The sequence below is a fragment of the Salvelinus sp. IW2-2015 genome, linkage group LG18 (genome assembly GCF_002910315.2).
Source record: "Salvelinus sp. IW2-2015 linkage group LG18, ASM291031v2, whole genome shotgun sequence".
Classification (NCBI taxonomy): Eukaryota; Metazoa; Chordata; class Actinopteri; order Salmoniformes; family Salmonidae; genus Salvelinus; species Salvelinus sp. IW2-2015.
Window position 1 is genome coordinate 18,745,987 of NC_036858.1, and position 23,502 is coordinate 18,769,488.

Below are 23,502 nucleotides of genomic sequence, written 5' to 3' on the forward strand. Positions count from 1 at the left end.
GATATTGGCCCACAGATATCTGTTCTGGACTGACTGGTACCGGCCAGCAGTGATCATGAGGTCCTGGACTGACGGCAGCAACGCTGTTCCCCTCATCAACACCACATTGGGCTGGCCCAACGGACTCACTATTGACTACATGTAAGGAGGAATACTATACACATCTGTTTGTTTAGGTGTTTCTATGCGTCCCAATTTTCCACCCTTCTGCCCAATCATACTCGACTCGAGTGATTGCCGATGAAGACTTCCCTTCATGGATTTAAAAGGAAAGGACTGGTATATGAAGTAAAGTGGAAACTGCCTCCAGCCCATGCCTTTACCAWTCCAATGCTTTTAAATGTAAAGGGAAGAGTACACAAATGCACACTTTTCAGAGAATTGCAGGTCGTCCCCTAAGATTTCACTCCTGCTCTTATAGTAATGGGCGCTTCCTTCACACTTTTAGTCAGTTGACATGTTTTTAAAACAACTGGCATTTTATATGGAATTGATCAGATCTCTGCTAGCATGTCACAGGAATATTTGTCTCATCAARGTAAAGACGCATAGCTGATTCCTGTGATGATCCGGCGCCTAAATAACAACCTGATCTCTTCTGACTTGGTTCCGGTTGGCAGGAATGACAGGCTGTATTGGGCGGATGCCCTTCTAGACCAGATAGGRCACGTGGGCATTGACGGGTACGACAGACAGAAGTTCTCCAACATCGGGCAGATCACCCAACCCTTCTCCATCACTATCCATGCAGGTGGGCACAGTCAGATGAGCCSATGACTCTTATCTTTATTTGTGTGACTGTGAGTTGAACTACATGTACATTTACATGTGACAAATGTTTACATGTGGGTTACAAGTAACATCTTTTCATTTATTTTATTGGGGGAGGGGGGTGTGACTATGGATCTGTCTCCATCCATTCATACGTACGTTAGTTACACACAATATCTCAGAGACCATGGCCCGATTTTGACAAAACTTGAGTGAATGGTGCGTCTTGCCATGAAGATCTGACATTTYCAAGATTACACTGATTGGCCCAAGGGGGGTGCCATAGTAATCATCTGAAATCTTTGAACGAGCATATCTCCTGTCCCGTTTGAGCTACAGCCATGAAATATTATACATATATGCAGAACCCTCATGAGTAAKATGTTCCCGTAAGGTCCTACAGTATAGGTTTTAAGGCTCCCGAGTAGCGCAGCGGTCTAAGGCACCGCATCTCAGTGCTAGAGGTGTCACTACAGACCCTGGTTCGATCCCGGGCTGTATCACAACCGGCCGTGATCGGGAGTCCCATAGGGCGGCGCACAATTGGGCAGCATCGTCCGGGTTTGGCCCGGGGTAGGCCGTCATTGTAAAATAAGATTTTGTTCTTAACTGATTTGCCTAGTTAAATAAAAATAAGCTCTGCCCATTAGATTTTCAGATTTTTTTTGTCCCCCACCAAACTTTGAACAAACATGTCTCCTGCCCTGTTTGACCTACAGTCATGTAATGTTTATACATATGCATCTCCTCATGATAAACAAAAAAGTTTCCCACAAGGACCTATAAACTCTGCCTATTAGATTTCTGCAAATTAGACTTTTTGTCCAACACGATTGTGTGGGGGAATAGATTTTTTAAATAAAATGCTGCTACTCTTCCTCCCTATACGATTTGATGACACGACATTACCACCTGGTCTTTTGTCACAAAACTTTGCACAATAATAGAAGGTCACTCCAAGGATCACTCCGATTGACCACATGGTATCTTAAATGTGGCTATTGCGTGCTTGGCCCCTGGAATTGCTACTTGCAGCTATATTTCTGCATAATTGACATTCAGATTTAAACCAAAAAATAACCACATAGCACGATTTCGGAACAGCTCTGACACATCTACCTGTGAAATGAATGTATTTTCCCACATGCCACTGAGTTTTTGTCTTTCCTTTATCCTGTAATGCATCTCCATATCAAGCATGGAATCCTTTCTCTGACATCCCAGCCATTGAGAGCTATCAAGTTTTGATTTCCAACGAGGGACAAAATACTTTTTTTTTCTCTCTCCCATTAATCCACACAACATAAGTTTTAATAATTGGCACTAATTGGCCCAAGCGGGGAGCTGCATCATTCATGATTACTGTTCCTTTTGCAAATTTTTCTCTTTCACTTTTTCATCTCTCTCTACCCCCTCTCTTTCCCTTGTCTTTCTTCCKCTCCTCTCTTTCTCTCCTTGTTTTCCCTCTACTCTTTCCCTCTCTCTCTTACCCTTCCTCTCTCACTCTCTTTACCTCCCTCCCTCACTCTCTATCTCTCTCTCTCTCTCTCTCTTCCTCTCCCTTTTTTCCCTTTCTTCTTCCAGATTACCTGTTTGTGTCAGACTCGAGGACCAGGTCGGTGTTCCGGATGCGGAAGAGGGACGGGGGTGAAATTACCCCTATCCGAAAGGGAATCTCCGGAATCCTGAGTGTCAAGGCTTACACAGCTGACCTTCATGGCTGTGAGTGAAAAATAAGCCATTTTACAAACTATTTTGTTTTGTGAATAGAGTTTATGCACCTAGTACGCAAAATTAGCATTAGCATTTAGGTTACTCGCGAAATGTCATCTCTACTAGCCRGGGTACCAGTCTTTTWAGTTAACATTCCACTCCTTGCCACTCCTGACAAATGACACGAGTGGTAAGGAGTGTAATGTTAGCTAAAAAAGACCGGTACCRAGGCTAGTAGAGATGACATTTCGCGAGTAACCTTAATGCTAATTTAATACTGCCGTTCGGTTAAACCACCTCGTTTTTTTTACCACTATATCCCTGYTTAGGGGGCTGGTGAAAGAATGGCTTATCTTGATGCACTGCTAAACTACAGCTGTGCTGTGTCTTTTACCATTGTTCTTTTAAAAATCAACCGAGCCTCAAGTCACACAAGTTAAACAAATGGCAAGTTAAACACAGACATTGCTGTATTGATTTGTGCTTATAAAAGCTTTTGACATTGTTCTGCAGCATTTCATCTGGGTGTTATAAACCAGACACTATTTCTCTCTCTTTCTAATAATAAAATAATACATGGGTTTTAAAGACCCAAATATGTTTCTGCATGTCTTTTTTGCACATCTTTTCTCCACATCTGTTTCTCGTCTTTCTATGTTATATTAATTTCTCCTCTCTGCCTCAAAGTGTTCAACAGCCGGTGCAACATGGTACCAAATGGCCGCTGCAGCCACTTCTGCTTCCCGACGCCCTCCTCTAGCCGCGTGTGTGGCTGCCCCTATGGAATGAAGCTCCAGGACAACCAGAGGAACTGCGTGAAGGACGACTCAGAACCCCCTATAGACACCAGCTGCGGAGACTACTCCTTCCCCTGCGACGGGGGCCGCTGCATGCCCAACTCGTACCGCTGCGACGGGGTTAAAGACTGCATGGACCAGACGGATGAGGCCAACTGCACTGACACAGGTGGTGGCACTAGAATGCACGTTTGCATCCTGGCAATGTGACTAAAACGGAGGCCCTCTCGGTCAGGGATTCTTTTGTTTTATATCTCTATGAGTGGGGGACAGTGCAGTCATTTTGTGTTTGAGTGGGAGTGTGCGAACGTACATGTGCAAGATTGTTTGTGGTTTTCATTAGTGTGTGTGTTTATGTGAAATAATGAAAACTGTACGAGCGTGTGTCCAAGTGTTGTGCTAACATAGAAAACATGTTTGTGTGTGAGATAATCAGCATCATGTAACTGTATCCTATCGTGCTCCCAAAGCAAACAAAACACAGACAACCCAACAAGTTTTACCTATGWCCTCCTCTTCATGCTTCTTTCCTCTTCTCCTTCCTTTACCTGTTTACCAGGCATGACCTGCTCCCCGTGGGCATTCACCTGCGACAACAAGCACTGCATCCTGTCCGGCTGGCGCTGTGARGGCCACGAAGACTGTGGCGATGGCTCAGACGAGGTCAACTGCCCCACACGTCTGCCCTTCACCTGCAGTTCAGAACAGTTRGCCTGCACTGACGGCAGCAGATGCATCCCCAAAGCCTGGACGTGTGATGCCGACAAGGACTGCAGCGATGGCTCGGATGAGAGAAACTGCAGTGAGTAAAAGTGGGAGGGGGCAGGATTGTTAGGGGCGGATAGAGTTTTATAAACATACMGTTACTTAAGTGTATCCATAGTCAAAAAATCCTATAGGATTAGTGATTTTTCTAATCGAATCCTATATGATTTTGTCACCTATCAGATTCCTATTGGAATCCTATTGCACTACTTTTTTCCTAATGGAAATCAAAAGTAATCCTATTGGATCCTATGGCATTAACACAATCCTATTGGATTTTGGCACCTCTATCAGAATCCTTTTGGAATCCTGTTGGAGTACTTTTTTCCTATTGGAAATCAAAGTAAGCATATTGGATCCTATAGGATTCTCACAATCCTATAGGATTTTGTGTCAACTAGCACAATCCTATTGGAATCCTATTGGACTACTTTTTTCCTATTGGCAATCCAAAGTAATCATAGTGGATCCTATAGGTTTCGTAGGATTTTGTCACCCCAATCAGAAGTGTTTTAAAATCATGTAATTGACAACATGATCGGAAACAACAGTTCTATATTAATTTCTGTTTAATTCACCACCACAATATGGGAGAGATTCAAAGGTGTTCATTTGAAGTATGACCACCAGAACAGCACACCTTTTTCGACAAAACTCTGTTATTTGATTCTTATTCATGCAACTTGTCTATGAATTAGACATTACAATGTGACATACAATACTATGTACAATGTTACAATAACCCAAGAATTTAGGGGGTTTCCCTATAGAATGCACAGCATCTTTACATTTCTTATATGTATATATAAAATACGTTTACCTACAGTAACACAATACAAGAATCCAATAGAAAAATCTGAATTAGATAAAATCATATAGGATAGGTTCCAAAATATGATAGGATTTTGTATTGGATTCTAATAGGATTTTTTTCATTCAAATCCTATAGGATTATTTGACTAGGGATATGTTTACTTGCCTGATGACTCAAACGGAATTCTTCTGCTTCTATATGTTCGCTACATACTTAAATCTGAGACTGCCATCATTGAAGTCGTTTGTGTTGATGTCAAAATGAGGGGTGTTGTACAAAACAAATGAATCAGCGATTGGATCATRMKWAACCAATCAGTGTATCAAAGCCAATGATGATTTTTCTAAATGCTGCTTTACCTAGGTGTGTCCAACTTCTGACTCTGGCCGAACCCATCTGTTTCTGGGACCAATCAGAATGGTTAGAATGTGTTTGCGTTGTAGAAATGGTCAGGGAGGTACTCAGATCCAGATTCATTGCGGACAAGAAATTAACATCCGTTGGCGTGGCGTAGCGTTCGGCCGGAGCAAGGAATTTGGGTAGCCAGGAAAATATTTCACYGTATATGATTGCCTTGCGGAATTGTACTGAACTATATTGTTGATTTGTGTGTTATTTTATTTGAAGGGGCAGACTCATAAAGTCCTAACTTCTAATTTCTCAAGCCTTTACCCTCTCATACCTTTAGCAAACAGACATGATGTTAAAGGGATAGTTACATTTTTTTGAATAAACTAAAATGTGAACTATAAGGATTGACCTCTGTCTTAATAAATCTGTCAGGGATTGTTCTGCCATTGAAATCCGTGGACGGGCCTTTTTTCAGGTCGCCTTTAAGTCCAAACTGTTTKAACTTTTTTTGGGCTGAGATTTTTCCCGGGATGGAAAAACACTTTTAATGTAAACTTAAAGCTGCAATATGTAACTTTTGGAGGCGACTCACCAAATGAACATAGAAATGTGAATTATAGATCTGTCATTCTCATTGAAAGCAAGTCTAAGAAGCGGTAGATCTGTTCTATGTGTGCTTTTACTTTGATTTTGTACACCAGCTTCAAACAGCTGAAAATGCTATATTTTTGGTTATGGAAAATATATTTCACAGGGGTTTAGATGGTACAATGATTCTCTACACTATACTTGCTTGTTTTGTCCCATAAACTGAAATCAGGCGAACTATTTGAATTTTCACAACCAGGAAATGGCAGAGTGATTTCTGCATAATGCACCTTTAAAAGACTATACCAGATATAAATGTAGAATGTAGAAAATATAATGGACCTATATATTTTAACTAACAATCTCTACAATGAAAGCTAGACAGACAGGGAGTATTGAAAATTCCAAAAACAATGAATTTAGCAGTATATATTTTGTAATTATGTTTGAACAAAAGAACACAGCATTAGCCATGGCAAAATGCATGTAATGGCAGGAAATCTGCTTTAAAACTGCAACATTTTCTCTCAATTGCATGGCAAAATGTGTTGAACTGCAGGAAATACGTTTAAAAATGCAAACATTTCTCTACACCGCCAAGATGGGAGGCCTCTGAAATGTCTCTAAAATTCAGTCGTGTCGATGGGCCAACCGTGCCCCCTGCCACKCCCGTGTCACGTCGACCACCCAATCCCCGTTTTGATTCAGAAAAAACCCTGCTCTGTCTCTTCTGACAGACGGGACCATCGCTACGTGTGAGCCTGGGTACTTCTTCTGTCCCGACCACCGCTGCATCTACAGCTCCTACGTGTGTGACGGAGACCAGGACTGTATGGATGGCTCCGATGAGAAGGACTGTGGTACGATGAGTAATCTAAGACTATCCTCCTCCGTGTGCTCTGCCACTGGGATGTATAAGAGAGAATTAGTTATTTTCAATAAGCGTCTATTTCTTTAAGTACTCTTGTTAATCTAAGTTTTGTATTTTGCAATATTATGCAGTGTTTTTCCCCACCCTTTCTATTTCTCAACTATGCTCTTTTTTGCCTCTCATTTTCKTACTCTCCCTTCTCCTCCCCTCACAAACCCCCCTTTACCTCTTCTCCTTTACCACACCTCCTCTTCTCTTCCTCTCCTCTCAGAGTTCTCCTGTTCATCCTATGAGTTTGCCTGTGCCAGTGGTGACCATTGTGTCAGTAGCATCTACCGCTGCGACGGGGTCTTTGACTGTKGGGACCAATCGGATGAGAGCGGCTGCCGTAAGTCAACTCTACCTGCTTCCTGTYCCATCATCCTGGGTTGACTCAAGTCATATGACAAATTCAGTTTTGTTTTTCCCGTAGGAAAAATAATTGCTTTATACTTCCTAACTTTGAGTATGGCTGTGTTTTAATTTTATTGCAAGGACTTATCAAGCCAAATATTTGTGCTTATCTGAGATTTAATCATATATTAATTGTATAATATTCAGCCCTCCAATGTCCTTTATGGACTCCTCAATCAATGTGTTAATTGCTTACGTCTGCAGCCACGCGAGGACCTGGCCTCTGCCACAATGATGAGTTCCAGTGCCAGACGGACGGCCTGTGCGTGCCCGACGAGTGGGAGTGTGACGGGCACCACGACTGCGAGGACGGCTCTGACGAACACAACTCGTGCCCGCCTGTAACATGCCACAGCAACTATTTCCAGTGCGCCAACGGCAACTGCATCTCTCCGAGCTGGGTGAGTGAGTGGGTGGGTGAATGGGTGAGTGAGTGAATGAAACAAGTGAATGAATGAATTTGATTAGACAAATTCTAAACGCACGGGAGTGAATCGCCTTGTTTCCATTGCGGTCGTTGTTATTATCAGGTGTGCGACGGCGACAACGACTGCAGGGACATGAGCGATGAGCAGAACTGCCCCACGCCTCCTTTCATGTGCCCCTCAGGCCAGTGGCTGTGCCCCACCGACCAGGTGTGCATCGTCCTAGGGAAGGTGTGCGACGGACAGCGGGACTGTCCCAATGGAGCTGATGAGTCACCCCTCTGCAGTGAGTGACAAGGACGTTTCTAGTTTAGAAGTAGTGTATGACATGTAATAACTTTCAGGTACACAAGTGAAGTCYTTAAGAAAGATGCCTGCACACTGTTGAGTGCTCCCGCAGTGTTATTGTGCAACGTTTTGACCTGAAGGTAGTGCTGAGAGATGAATGCTTTTTGAGTTCGGTTCGGTTTCGGTTAGATTATTAAAATAAAATTGCAGATTTTTCTTTTACATTAAATGCACTATGCATTATGTGGGTTGAATGCTGTAACAATACAGAATAAAAYTATGAATTAAAGTCCCGTGAGGGTAGTGACAGCCCATTACTGCTTATCACTAAGTGATATGACTTTTATAGGTAATATTAACCATAATTTATTCARATTAKTTTTTTATAAAATATTTCAGTTGTGTGTATTAAATTTGTTTTATTTGTGCATTCTTCTYTCTTTTCTCTCRCTCTATGTGTCTGCCCCASACAGYCCGCACAAGTAGACTCGCAATGGAGTATGGTCATTGTAGTTAATTCAATTGAAATCAAATCAAAATTACCACGTTTTCTGCGCTAAACTATGTAGAATATATGCCTGRTGGAAACTACAACTCACTKCTACACTGAACAAAAATATTAACGTGTTGGTCCCATGTTTCWTMACCTGAAATAAAAGATCCCAGAAATGTTCCATAAGCTTTTTTCTCTAAAATGTTGCACACAAATTCATTACATCCCTTTTATTGAGCATTTCTCCTTTGCCAAAATGCTCCATCCACCTAAAAGGTGTGTCATATCATAAGAATCTGATTAATCAGCATGATCATTACACAGGTGCACCTTGTGCTGGGTACAACAAAAGGCCACTCTAAAACGAGCATTTCGGTCACACAACACAATGCCACAAAGTTTTGAGGGAGCATGCAATTGGCATGATGCAGGAATATCCACCAGAGCTGTTGCCAGAGAATTTAATGTTAATTTCTCTACCATAAGGTGTCTCCAATGTTGTTTTAGAGAATCACAACCGCAGACCACATGTAACCACACCAGTCCAGGACCTCTACATCCGYCTTCTTCACCTGCGGGATCGTCTGATACRMCCACCCCGACAGTTGATGAAACTGTGGGTTTGCACAACCAAATCATTTCTGCACAAAGCCGTCTCAGAGAAGCTCATCTGCGTGCTCGTCGTCCTCCCAGGATCTCGACCTGACTGCAATTCGGCGTAGTAACCAACTTCAGTGTGTAAATGCTCACCTTCGATGGCCAATGGCACGCTGGAGAAGTGTGCTCTTCACGGATAAATCCCGGTTTCAACTGTACCGGGCAGATGGCAGAAAGCGAGTATGGCGTCATGTGAGRGAGCGGTTTTRTGATGTCAATGTCGTGAACAGAGTGCCCAATGGTGGCAGTGGGGTTATGGTAGGGCAGGCATAAGCTAAGATTGCATTTTATCGATGGCAATTTGAGTGCACAGACATACCGTGATGAGATCATGAGGCCAATTTTCGTGCCATTCATCCGTCACCATCACCTCATGTTTCAGTATGATAATGCATGGCCCCATGTCTGTACACAATTCTGGAAGCTGAAAATATCCCAGTTCTTCTATGGCCTGCATTCTCACCAGACATGTCTACCCATTGAGCATGTTTGGGGTTCTCTGGACGTGTAAGACAACGTGTTCCAGTTCCCGCCAATATTCAGCAACTCCGCAAAGGCATGGAAGAGGAGTGGGACAACATTCCACAGGCTGCAATMAACTGCCTGATCAACTCTATGCCAATGAGATGTGTCGCGCTGCATGAGTCAAATGGTGGTCACACCAGATACTGACTGGTTTTCTGATCCACGCCCCTACTTTAAAAAAAAAGATATCTGTGACCAACAGATGCATATCTGTATTCCCAGTCATGTGAAATCCATAGATTAGTACCTAATGAATGTATTTCAATTGCCTGATTTCCTTATATGAACTTTAACTCAGTAAAATCTTTGAAATMGTTGCATGTTGCGTTTATATTTTTGTTCAGTGTACATCGCACAGTTCGGGCTTGATCTGATTTCACAAAAAAAATGGCAAATTGAACTGATATAGGTCAATTAATTGTTTAAAAATGCTCAGCACTACCTGAAGGTCTTAGTCAGGCTGACAATGATGTTACACGCAGTTGTCTCTGACTTTGCCTGTCTGTTTRGGGGATTGAAGTTGTATTCATTTGAACAGGAAAAWTACAAAATGAAAGAAATTGCTCAACGAGACAAGTGATGGGGTGTGAATAGACATTACTGACCTGTCTCTTGAAAAGTCACGTTATGTGTTTTCTCCATTTTCCTAGGGTATATTGACTAGCGCCTTAAGTGTTGATGTTAAGATTGACATGTGATATACATTTTTAAAATGGTTATGGATGTTGAGTGAAGACTTGTTTTAGTCTGTCCATGTTAGGTGAGGGCGCCATGCAATAAGTAGTAGTGGTACTAGCGTGACTTTAACATGTGACAACATACTTCTGCATATATAGTGTATGTGGACACCCCTTCAAATGAGTGGATTTGGCTATTTCAGCCACAACCGTTGCTGACAGGTGTATAAAACCGAGCACACAGCCATGCAATCTCCATAGACAAACATTGGCAGTAAAATGGCCTTACTGAAGAGCTCAGTGACTTTTTCAGTGACTTTTCACCGTCATACGATGCCACCTTTCCAACAAGTCAGTTCGTCAAATTTCTGCCCTGCTAGAGCTGCCACGGTCAACTGTGGCATTGTGCTGTTATTGTGAAGCGGAAACTTCTAAGAGCAACAACGGCTCAGCCGCAAAGTGGTAGGCCAAACAAGCTCACAGAACGGGAGCGCCGATTGCTGAAGCGCGTAAAAATTGTCTGTCCTCGGTTGCAACACTCCATACCAAGTTCCAAACTGCCTCTGGAAGCAACGTCAGCACAATAACTGTTCATCGGGAGCTTCATGAAATGGGTTTCCATGGCCGAGCAGCCGCACACAAGCCTAAGATCACCATGCGCAAAGCCAAGCGTCGGCTGGAGTGGTGGAAACGCGTTCTCTGGAGTGATGAATCACGCTTCACCATCTGGCAGTCCGACGTAAGAATCTGGGTTTGGCAGATGCCAGGAGAATGCTACCTGCCCGAATGCATAGTGCAAACTGTAATGGTCTGGGGCTGTTTTTCATAGTTCGGGCTAGGCCCCTTAGTTCCAGTGAAGGGGAATTTTAACGTTACAGCATACAATGACATTCTAGACGATTCTGTGCTTCCAACTTTGTGGCAGCAGTTTGGGAAAGACCCTTTCCTGTTTCAGCATGACAATGCCCCTGTGCACATAGTGAGGTCAATACAGAAATTATTTGTCGAGATCTGTGTGGAAGAACTTGACTGGCCTGCGTAGAGACTTGACCTCAACCTGATCGAACACATTTGGGATGAATTGGAACGCCGACAGCGAGCCAGGCCTAATCGCCCAACATCAGTGCCTGACCTTACTAATGCTCTTGTGACTGAATGGAAGCAAGTCCCCGCAGCAATGTTCCAACATCTTGTGGAAAGCCTTCCCAGAAGAGTGGAGGCTGTTAGAGCAGCAAAGTGRGGACCAACTCCATATTAATGCCCATGATTTTAGAATGAGATGTTCGACAAGCAGGTGTCCAGATACTTTTGGTCTAACATTTAATATGTTTAAATATTACGTTTATTTAACAGTGACACATATACTGTAATTAAAACATAACTCTCAAGGAGAAATTTGATGCATTGTACTAGATTTAGCTAAACAGGTCATTTATATCTACTGTCCCTGAGCAGGTGAACAATAAACATGCCTCCATGTTTGTTCCTCCATAGACCAGGAGGACTGTGCATTGAACAACGGGGGCTGCAGTGACAGCTGTATCCAGGGTCCTTTCGGAGCAGAGTGTACTTGTCAACCAGGCTACCAGCTCCTCAACGACTCCAAGACCTGCGACGACATCGACGAGTGTTCCATCCCAGGCTGGTGTAGCCAGCAGTGCTACAACGAGAGAGGCTCCTTCCGCTGCTCCTGCTCAGACGGCTACCTGCTCGAGGCCGATAGTCGCTCCTGCAAAGCCACCGGTAAGGGTGCAACCTAACATTGTYGCTGTTCGTTCGTCGCTATTTGCACTTCGAAATAATATATTTATCTTTGGAATTTTGAGGTGAAAGTGATGTGATTATTTTGGCGTTACAGTAAAAAAAAGAATCCCAATCGTTTTTATTGGCGTATACAAAGTAAGATATTGTCATGGAAACATTTTAGCCATGTAATGTTAGCAAATATTTTTATTACAATATATTTGTATTCATCTAAATGCTAACTCCCTCTAATCTATTGTGAAATACTTTTTTTGTATTTACTACTTATTGGTTTACCTGCAGACCCCACAGCAGCCACGCTCCTAGTTGCCAAGCGCAGTCAGATCATCTCCAACAAAGTCAACCTCCGACCGCCCCTCATCCACCCTGTGGTCAGCGGTTCAGACATCGTGACCGTTGACTTTGACCGCTTGACCAGCAGAATCTACTGGGCCGACGCCTCGCTGAAGAAGATCTTTACCTCCTTTCAGAACGGCACGGACAGACGAGAGGTCTGAGAACACGCTGAATGATGGTTATTTTTCGGTTATTGCTTCAAGAAAAAGCCTTTGTCCAGTTTTTAATAACAAATATGGTTATTTAATATACATCAGAATGCTGTGCCTTATTAGGATTCTTAATATTTCATCCATATTAACACAATATAACAGTATGACCTATATGACGTGCTGAAACTCCAAAATACAGTGTGTTGTAACGGCAAGAATTCAAGCACATGAAATTGAACTCCACTATGGTCTACAGTGTTCTAATATACCGCACTTTGTTCTTCTGTGGTTCTAGGTGTTCTCCACTGGTCTAATGGTACCGGAGAGCATAGCTGTGGACTGGGTGGCCAGGAACCTTTACTGGACCGACTCGGTGATGGAGAACATCGAGGTGTCCACTCTGGACGGCCGCTTCAGGAAGGTCCTCCTCACCAAGAACGTCACCAGCCCCCGTGGACTGGCTCTGGACCCCCGAAACCAGTAAGGCCTTTCACTGCTAACCATAGGAACACAGCAATGATTGAATGATCAGTAACACTGAAAGGTACCTACATAAGGATTTTATAGCACATTCATTAACCAGACATAGCACATTCATTAACCATACATAGCACATTCATTAACCATATATATCACATTCATTAACCATACATAACACATTCATTAACCATACATAACACATTCATTAACCATACATAGCACATTCATTAACCATACATAGCACATTCATGAGCAGTAGACAATAATTCATTAAATTCCTGTCAACAAATGCTAAAATTATGAATTACTTAATTAAGTTATTTAATTACTGCTTATGAATGTGTTATGCTGTCCCTTTTTAGGAACCCTTCAAATAAATAATTGCTAAATTAGCCTGCATCACTGCATTTTACTTTACATGTTGTTCTTTGAATCATTGTTGTGCATTATTTTTCTCTCTGTTGAGTTCTCGACATCTACCTTATTCACTGCAAAATCACAGCACAGCAAAGGTTAAAAAAAAGTATCATAATTGATATGGCATTTGACCTTTCCCAGCACCAACGTAATGTTCTGGTCAGACTGGGGTCAGAACCCGAGGATAGAGATGGCCTACATGGACGGCACCGGGAGACAGGCCATTGTCACCACCAAGCTCTACTGGCCCAACGGTCTGGCCCTGGACTACACRACGCGCCGGGTCTACTTTGCTGACGCCTACCTCAAGTACATRGACTACTGCGATTACAACGGCAACAACCGCTTCCAGGTCATGGCCAGTGATATGGTGAGCATGGTTAAAACCAGCAGGCTGAGGTTGTCCTAAAATGTACKGTGTACACTAGTATCTTATTCTTATTGTAAGGGCCCATGAATAATTTGTTCTCATGGCACTACTTCCTACAGTATCGCATTCATTGGTAACACTTAATGCAGACGGTAATGCATTGTAATGCTGTTATAATGCATCGTAAGACTTGAGCATAAGCATTTATGACCCTTTATAATGTCTTAGTATCATCTCATGTTTGTGGCTAAATAACTGCTATATAAATACATGATAKGTTGTATAATAAGACATTATAAAGGCTCAAACAATAACATGTAATGAGTTGTAATAAGTTGTATAATAAGACATTATAAAGGCTCAAACTATAACATGTAATAAGTTGTATAATAAGACATTATAAAGGCTCAAACTATAACATGTAATAAGTTGTAATAAGTTGTATAATAAGATATTATAAAGGCTCAAACAATAACATGTAATAAAGGATTGAACACGTTGGCTTTCAGTAAAGTGTCACCCTTTTATCCTTTATAAATCCCGGTTTCTCCACCACTCTGTCCTTCCCCCTACCTCTCTGTAGGTTCTTCAACACCCCCACGGTATGACCATCTTCGAGGACCACATCTACTGGTCGGAGCGCTATACTTCCCAGGTCCTGAGGACCAACAAGTTCCACGGGGGAAACACGACCACCGTGATCACCAACGTCTACCAGCCCATGGGCATTGTCATGGACCACCCCATCAAACAACCAGCAGGTAACGTTCAAACAACGTCCAGATAACGTTCAAACAAACAGTAGGTACTGTTCCAACACATTCTGGATAACATTCTAACAACCAGCGGGTAACATTCAAAATACGTCCGTAAAACATTCAAACTTACCATTCGTTTATAGTGGATAGTGCTGAACAATTACAATAAATTCCGGTTATTGAATGATGTCAGTTGAATGAATTGAATTCCATTTCGTTCTTTTTTTTTGTGAGCGCAATGCGCAGTTTCTCTAGAGCTAAATCAGATCAAGCCWGAACTGTGCGTTGTAGTAGGGAGTTCTACGTAATTTAGCGCAGGAAATGTACTATAATTAACTATAACCATAARSCATTGCGCACCTCATTGTCRGGTCTGAGATGGAGAGAAGTGACAGAAGAAGGCGCAAGCGAGAGGGATAGAGAGCTTCGTGAGGTATCTCTACCTGAAAATACATGATATAAGTGGTTGATAGTTGGTATTTAGCCTTATTTACTTTGAAGAACTACTAWAACAGTGATTTTGTCAGACCGCATAGGCAGCAGCTCTATAGAGATGAGATGATGACTTGGAAATGAAATAATAAAGTAATAAAATAAAACAAATGTAATATACATAACAACTGAAATATTTTATTAAAGTAATGTGAATAAATTATGGTTAATAAGTAATAAGCAGTAATGGGCAGCCACTACCATCATTGGACTTGTATTAATTGTTTTATTCTGTGTTGTTACAGCTTTCAACCGACATAAATGTAATGCATAAGGCATTTAAAGTAAAAAAAAAAAGTATAATCAAAACCAAAATCGAAAAGCTTGATTATTTTTTAATAATCGAACCGAAACCGAACTGACCTCAAAAAGCACTAATCGCTCAGCACTAGTAGTGGATAAAGCATTACTTTATAGTTCCATTGACATTATTGTTCCATTGTTTTCCACTATGCAGCAATCAACCCATGCGCGGAGCACCTGTGCAGTCAGCTGTGCCTACTGTCTGGCTTTAGGCCCAGGTACTACACCTGCCACTGCCAGTCTGGCTGGAACCTCAACAGTGATGGGCGCACCTGCATCAAAGGTACCCTAACAGCAGCTCTAATGATAGGCTTGTAGCCTCTCTCTTAGCTCATCTATTTGACCCGATTTAATTATTGCTGTCATAGTACAGTACAAGGAATTTTTCTATTCCTAATCAATTGTATTTTTTTCTATACCACTCTGATTTATACTATTCTGTATGAAGGCAAAGTGTTACGTATTTGTCATAACATGATAAATGGAGATAATGATATCGCAAAGGCCAATCAGAACAAAACACTGGTAGATTTTGCTTTTCTGTCTCTTTCACATTCTATTCAATTCTATTCCACTCCATTCCACCTCATCCCTTTCTATCCTACTCTGTCTCTACCTCAGATGACACTCCGTTCCTGATGGTGGTGAGGGAGACTGTGATCTTCGGCATCCCTGTGGACCCGGCCGACCCCTCCAACAACGCCATGGCACCCGTGTCTGGCATCACTCAGGGGCGGGACATTGACTTTGACGACCAGGAGCAGTTTGTCTATTGGGTGCAGGACTRGGTGAGTGACAAGTTGCTCACAGTAAATAAGCCACTACTATTTTAAGGGTTTCAAAATTCTGGTTTTGCAAAATTTTCAGGATTTCCAGAAATCCCGGTTGTGAGATTCCCGTAATAGGGCAGGAAAAAACAGAGAATCTGGAATCCTCCAACCAGGATTTCTGGGGGAAAAAAATTTGACGGTTACTGGAATTTTGCAACTTTAACCATTTTTAACCTTTAAATTTTAACCATGTTCTGACAAAGAGTAAAAACTCAAACYGACGACTAGGAAAATGCTTAAACCAAGTGTATTCACCCACTGGGTCCAACAGCTGAAAAGACAAAGACATGTTTACACAAGTACATATATTTATACCCTCTACTGGGCAGAGTCAACTTCTTGCACATCTAGWCAGCCAATACATCTCTGTTGCTGGGCAGGAACTTAAGTGGTTCCTCTCATGGGTGTAGTCACGGCCTTGCCTCCTATGTGTGTATGTCATAGGACTGTTCCTGCTCACTACATCTGACCTGACCTCGGCCCACATTCCTCACTTCTCCCTCATCCACGGCTATACAACCTTATCAGTGACTGAAACCAGACTGTTACTCTTTCCCTCTCTCCATAGGATGCACGAGACTTGACAATAACATGTTCTGACAGAATGTACATTTTCTGGGCTCCCCTTTCTCACTTAGTAGATTTCCATACACCCAGMTCTAATATGGTAACACGAATAAGGATATTTCAAGTTAGAACCCAACACCCCCAAAACTCGCTTATTTCAAGTCTGGATTCGAGTCTAATATAAGTTCGTTGTTTGCTGTCTCCCATTCGCAGAGCTCCATTTACAGGGTGAAAACTGATGGAACCAATAGGACTCTGTTTGCTCCATCTGCAATCATTGGCTCGCCCTCTGGTCTGGCTTTTGATTGGATAACTCGCATGATGTACTACACGAACCCYACTAATAAAGCAATAGAGGTAGCGTGTCATGTCCTCATTGTAAATGATGTATAGACTATATCTGACTTGCTTTTGTAGGAGTACAATATCATTACTTGGCTCAAGGTGTTATTGGATCCAATATAGAGATGACAACCGAGTGGTTTCACGCTAATTGTGACTATATCTCTTTACTTTGCATACTGTAGTCTTTTCACTGCGTTGGTAGTGACATGGTTATAATGTATTAATTGAACATGATATAGCAAGTTTCCCATCTACTTTAGGTCATTCGTGTGGATGGAGTTCAACTCTACAGGAAGACCCTCATCACAAACACAGGGAAGCCAGAGGGAGCAGGGGAGCCTATTGGAATAGCCCTGGACCCAGCCAGAGGGTAAACACTCATCTGTGTATCATTATTACTAGTTACAAAGGATACAACTAAATAAATGTAATACTGACAAAGAAGTAGTACTGTATGTGTGTGTGCCGTCCTGCGTATGTAGTGTGTGCTTAATTGGRAAGTAATAATACTGTACAGTTTGTTGGCTACTGATCTATTTAGGAAGTAAAATAATCAATGTGACTTTATACCAACATTGTACCAAGCATTTCATAACGTTATAGGGGAAAGTCAACGACAACACCAGACATATTTTGAATTGTTAGTCTTCATTCCATGTCATCATCAGTGGATTAATACTAACGCTAATACTAAACTTTTTGACTTCCTGCTTGATAGTAAATTGTTCTGGACAGACCGGGGGACAGACAGTGGCGTACCTCCTAAGGTTGCCAGTGCTGACATGGATGGAGGCAACCTGAGGAACCTCTACACCGTCAACCAGGGGATCATTGGGTTCATCACCGCAGACATCGCRGTGAGCAAGCTGTACTGGGGCGTAGCCAGCACCGGAGTGGTGGGTACCGAGTTACACAGAAACAAATATATCAAATTTGATTGGTCGCATACACATATTTGCAGATGTTATTACCGGTGTAGCGAAATGCTTGTGTTCCTAGCTCCAACAGTGCAGTACTATCTAACAATTCACAACAATACACACAAATCTAAAAGTAGAAGAATGGAATTAAGAAATAAATGAATATTAGGACGAGCAATGTCGYAGTGGCACTGACTAAAATACAGTATAATAGAATACAGTATATACATATGAGATGAGTAAAGCAGTATGTAAACATTATTAAAGTGACTAGTGTTCCATTATTAAAGTGGCCAGTGATTCCATGTCTATGTATTTAGGGCAGCAGCCTCTAAGGTGCAGGGTTGAGTAACCGGGTGGTWGCCGGCTAATGATGGCTATTTAACAGTCTGATGGCCTTGAGATAGAAGCTGTTTTTCAGTCTCTCAGTCCCAGATTTGATGCACCTGTACTGAACTCGCCTTCTGGATGATAGCTGGGTGAAAAGGCCGTGGGTTGGGGGGTTGATGTTCTTGATGATCTTTTTGGCCTTCCTGTGACATCGGGTGCTGAAGGTGTACTTGAGGGCAAGCAGTGTGCCCCCAGTGATGCGTTGGACAGACCGCACCACCCTCTTGAGAGCCCTGCGGTTGCGGGCGGTGCAGTTACCTTACCAGGCGGTGATACAGCCCGACAGGATGCGCTCAATTGGGCATCTATGAAAGTTTGTTAGGGTCTTAGGGGCCAAGCCAAATTTCTACAGCCTCCTGAGGTTGAAGAGGCACTGCTGCGCCTTCTTCACCACACTGTCTGTGTGGGTGGACCATTTCAGATTGCCAGTGATGTGTACGCTGTGGAACTTGAAGCTTTCCACCTTCTCCACTGCGGTCCCGTCGATGTGGATAGGGGCGTGCTCCCTCTGCTGTTTCCTGAAGTCCACGATCAGCTCCTTCGTTTTGATGACTTTGAGGGAGAGGTTATTTTCCTGGCACCACTCCCCTCACATCCTTCCTGTAGGCTGTCTCGTCATTGTTGGTAATCAGGCCTACTACTGTTGTGTCGTCTGCANGGTAATCAGGCCTACTACTGTTGTGTCGTCTGCAAACTTGAGGAGAATATATGCCATTTAGGAYACGCTAAAMCGACTTATGTGTGCATACATGTTATGTATMGGTGGTCCTGGGAATCGAACCCACTACCCTGTCGTTACAAACGCCATGTTCTACCAACTGAGCTACAAAGGACCACACGGACGGACAGACGGACATACATACACGCGCGAACGCGCACAACCACTGTCTTATTCATTTCTCATTTAGTGCACACAACTTTATTGCATATCATATACTGACGTGTTGTTGTATGTGTCTGAAACACCACTAGCCCTAGTAATAATTACCCTAAGGGCACAAATAAGGTTGTACTGAATTGTATTGAYTAGTGCTGCAACTGAAACATACAGTAACTCTAAATGTCCCTGACTCCCGTTACTCTCCCTTTCCCTGTGAACAGATTGAGTGTGGRACGATGGACGGGGTCAGCAGGGTGACCATAGTGAGCCAGCTGTCCCACCCCTGGGGCCTCACAGTGCACCAGAATTACCTCTACTACACCGACCTGGACTACGAGGTCATCGAGAGYGTGGACAAGGACACCGGGGCCAACATGGTGGTGCTGAGGAGTGGGATGACAGGAGTCCGAGCCCTCAAAGTCCACGCCCGAGACAGTGAGTGTGGCTACCTACAGCTAACCTTCTAGTCTTCATCCGCTAGTCTTTTTTCAACAGAGAGCGACAGTATGTAGKGTATGATACTGAACGTTTTACTGATCTGATATTTGGTACATTTGCCACCAAGTAGATTGTCAGCAGATTTAAAGGTCCTTGAATTTTCATGTAATCATGCAAGTTGGTGTCAGTGGGAGATTTTTGTGAACATAATGTGTTCCACACAGGCATTATATCTCAAGTTAATTTCTCACCCTTTATCTTCTTCCCCAGACTCGGCCGGCACAACCAACGGCTGCAGCACCAACAATGGGGCTTGTCCCCACCTGTGTTTGCCCAAGCCTGGGGGCCAGAAGACATGTGTCTGCACCACGGGCTTAGTGCCTTCCCAGGATGGCACCACCTGCGTGCAGTACGACTCCTACGCAGTGGTCTCCACCCCCAGACTTATCCGAGGCTTCCACATCAACAGCTCCGACCACTCGGAGGCCATGGTGCCTGTTGCTGGATGTACGTAACCCTAACTCTAACTCTAAAGTAACCAGACCTAAATATACCCTAAGTCTATGTCTGAAACASATCTTGTCATGAATCCTCTTTCACYAATCTATACCCAACMTTGTMACTAACTTATACTGTAACTGAGTATCTCGATAAGCTAACATGTCTTTACCCACTGCAGACTCTTACTCTGTGATGGACAAGCTGGATCTCCACGTCGCCTCTAGGTACATCTACTGGATCGACAACAGCACTTCCAGCTCTTACAGAGGGATCTTCAGGGCCCAGACAGACGGTGGAAGCTTCACTCCCGTCGTCAACCAAGGCATCGGCCGAGGAGGCATACAAGGGATGGCTGTGGACTGGATCTCAGGTTAGGATCCATGATGTAAAGAGTGGAGAGACATACTCCAAGTTGTAAATAGTTCTGGTACAGATCCTCATCTATAAACCACAMCCAGCAGGCAAAACTGGTTGAAATGACTTTATGCAATTGTTACCTGGAGGAAAATGGGGGTTGGTTTAGTATTTTTTTTATTTAGTCCAGGGGAGGGTCAAGTAATTTCGAATCGATTGAATGTTAGTATTTGTCAGGATTTTGGAATTTACGTATTGAATTCGACTCTGTAACTTTGACGTACAACCCAAAAGAACTGGGGCGTATTCATTAKGATGGTTCTGTTGCAAAACCTTTCTTAAACGGAAGCGAACGAAACGGGTAGCGACCTACAAATAGAAACTTTTTGTTTTCGTTTGGTTATCAACAGTAAACGGTTTCCGAAATGAATACACCCCTGGCTGGGAATTTGAAACAGCACTTTACTGTTAATTTTTATTGTTTATTTCACTTTTGTATATTATCTACCTCACTTGCTTTGGCAATGTTAACACATGTTTCCCATGCCAATAAAGCCCCTTGAATTGAATTGAATTGAGAGACTGCGCAGTGGTGTGATCAAAATACACCACATGAGTAGCCTGCTAATATACCTTTCAGGACCTTGTAAACTGTCGAGAATAGACCCATAATTGATCCAAATGATTGCATAATCAGGCCTAGGCTGTATGGCACTCCCTGTATATACCTCCATTCTTGTGAATTTTATTTTATTCCTCGTGTTACTATTTTACTCTGCATCGTTCGGGAAGGGTTCGCAAGCAAGAATTTCACGCTAAAGTCTACACCAGTTGTATTCGGCGCATGTGACAAAAATGTTATTTGGTTCACTCTAATCAGAGGGCTAATATCAATACTATGCATGCCAGTCTCTCTTGGCTAAAAGTAAAGGAGAGACTGATTGAATCACTTTTTGTTTTTAGAATTCTAGCCTCTCTCTTCCAGCTATTCCCGTGCGCAATAGACTATAGGCTACGGKCGCAAGCCTCTGCTATTCCTCTTCTCGTGAAATCCCAGGAAAAGCTATAGGCTGCAAAAACTATAGGAGTTTTATTTGCTGTTGCATTTTTTTATATTAGGCGTAATAGGCTTTTCGTGGAGAGAAGAAGGCTTTCTTGCTACTTAAATGGTTGCACAGGACAGATAGACGGCGAGAAAGAAGATCCAAATGAATTTACATCCATTCGAAAAATGGAAATCACTTTCAAACCACATGYGCAACGAGGCAATCAATGACACGATGCAAAAGATGTGCAGGCTAAACCGRGTTTGTTGTTGAATTTCAACATTTGATTAACATTTTCATTAGGCTACATGTAGCCTACATTGAAGTATTATTTGCAGTTGTCACTATAACAATGAACACACTTTGAAGCACTGAATGGTCTGTGTTATCACCTTATTAATAGGCCTACAGCGTGCAGTAGGATGCGTTGATAGTTGATTGACAGGTGTAGGCTACTGTAGAATGTAAACTTTCTTCTAGTGTGGATGCTTGCCAACATTTTATAGTTATGTATAATATGTCGTTAGATTTATCGTCCTTGGTGTGGACGGCCCTTAAGGCTTAAATTGGTAAATGCCCCCTTCTAGCGGATAACATGAATATGGTATGAATACATTTACATTTACATTTAAGTCATTTAGCAGACGCTCTTATCCAGAGCGACTTACAAATTGGGCAGTGCTTACGAATACAGCAGTGCTTCTCAACCACAGGTTGATTTGATAGAAAGCACGCCTGCAACATTGTTAGCCTACTAAAAAGGGATTTAATATTCCCTGATATTTTGTRTTAATAATACTTTTTGGAGGGGGGTTACATGTTTAGTTTTTTTATGCTCGGGGAGGGRCAGGTAAAAATATTTMTCCTCAGGGGAAGGGCCATCCATTTTCATTTCAAAGAGGTCCAGGTATCCCTCAARATAAATYTTGTTCACTCCCTAAATGTTCTTTCTCCCATCCCCTCCCCCTTAGGCAACCTCTACTTCACCAACGCTATTGAGGCCCAGACCTACTTGGAYGTGACCCGCCTCGAAACCCCCTACCGCACGGTCCTCCTCAAGTCCACTGAGGACCGGCCCAGTGACCTTGCCGTCAGCCCCAAGCTCCGTTTTCTCTTCTGGGCCGACGGAGGCCAGAACCCCAAAATTGGTAGGTAGTCCAGAGGTTATAGAGGTTGACCAGTAACCGAAAGGTTGCCGCTTCAAGTCCCGGGCTGGCCGATGAGAACAGTGACCTAGGGTGGTCTAGCGGTCTAAGCCGCTGTCTCCGGCACACGTCTAAAGGGTCCACATAGGTTTGAATCCGACCTATTGCCCTTTGAAACAACCTCTATCTTTCCCCACTCACCCTCTCTCTCTATCTGTTCAATAATTTCAGAAAACACCTTACAATATACAAAATTAAAGGAAAAGTGAGAATTGAACTGGCTACTGGAGGGCTGCTGGTGTCATTACTACCACTACTGTTGTGCCCTTGAGCAAGGCCCTTAACCCCCAAAATATCTTTCCATCCAGTGGTGCTGCATCCTAAACCTGTGCCTAAACCCTGTGCCTTTCAATGTGTGTGTAACAAATGTATTATTTTCTATTCTAGAACGTGCCCAGCTAGATGGTGCCAACCGTACCGTGTTAGCCTCCGAGAGCCTGGCATCGCCACGCGGCCTCACGGTCGACTACACCAACGATTTCCTGTACTGGACAGACGATGTGCTGGATATGATTTCGCGCATGGCGCCCGATGGGACACAGAGGGAGATTGTCCGTTATGGGAGTCGATACCCGGCTCCGTACGGATTGTCGATATTTGGGAATTCTATGTTGTGGGTGGATAGAAAGCTCGGGAAGCTTTTCCAGGCCAGCAAGGATCCAGCGAATACGACCCAGCCAGAGGTGATTATGAAGTAGCTTTAGTTTGCCTAGTGTCTCTTTCACTTTTTTGAAAAACTTCTTATCAAAGTAACATAACAAAATAA

General features: G+C 42.9%; 1 protein-coding gene across 1 annotated transcript in view; it reads left to right on the plus strand.

The window, feature by feature from the left end:
- Window positions 1-23,502, plus strand: part of lrp2b (low density lipoprotein receptor-related protein 2b) — an 83,318-nt gene that overhangs the window by 21,917 nt on the left and 37,899 nt on the right. The window contains exons 18-41 of the mRNA XM_024007217.2: window positions 16-141; window positions 621-751; window positions 2,356-2,493; window positions 3,172-3,450; window positions 3,841-4,083; window positions 6,537-6,659; window positions 6,942-7,058; window positions 7,328-7,524; window positions 7,654-7,834; window positions 11,683-11,931; window positions 12,235-12,443; window positions 12,736-12,920; window positions 13,479-13,707; window positions 14,291-14,468; window positions 15,415-15,543; window positions 15,882-16,048; window positions 16,871-17,014; window positions 17,263-17,372; window positions 17,721-17,898; window positions 19,414-19,627; window positions 19,901-20,137; window positions 20,310-20,501; window positions 22,503-22,679; window positions 23,124-23,419. Coding sequence (XP_023862985.1) covers window positions 16-141; window positions 621-751; window positions 2,356-2,493; window positions 3,172-3,450; window positions 3,841-4,083; window positions 6,537-6,659; window positions 6,942-7,058; window positions 7,328-7,524; window positions 7,654-7,834; window positions 11,683-11,931; window positions 12,235-12,443; window positions 12,736-12,920; window positions 13,479-13,707; window positions 14,291-14,468; window positions 15,415-15,543; window positions 15,882-16,048; window positions 16,871-17,014; window positions 17,263-17,372; window positions 17,721-17,898; window positions 19,414-19,627; window positions 19,901-20,137; window positions 20,310-20,501; window positions 22,503-22,679; window positions 23,124-23,419 — 4,429 coding nt within the window. The remainder of the gene's footprint in view (window positions 1-15; window positions 142-620; window positions 752-2,355; window positions 2,494-3,171; window positions 3,451-3,840; window positions 4,084-6,536; window positions 6,660-6,941; window positions 7,059-7,327; window positions 7,525-7,653; window positions 7,835-11,682; window positions 11,932-12,234; window positions 12,444-12,735; window positions 12,921-13,478; window positions 13,708-14,290; window positions 14,469-15,414; window positions 15,544-15,881; window positions 16,049-16,870; window positions 17,015-17,262; window positions 17,373-17,720; window positions 17,899-19,413; window positions 19,628-19,900; window positions 20,138-20,309; window positions 20,502-22,502; window positions 22,680-23,123; window positions 23,420-23,502) is intronic.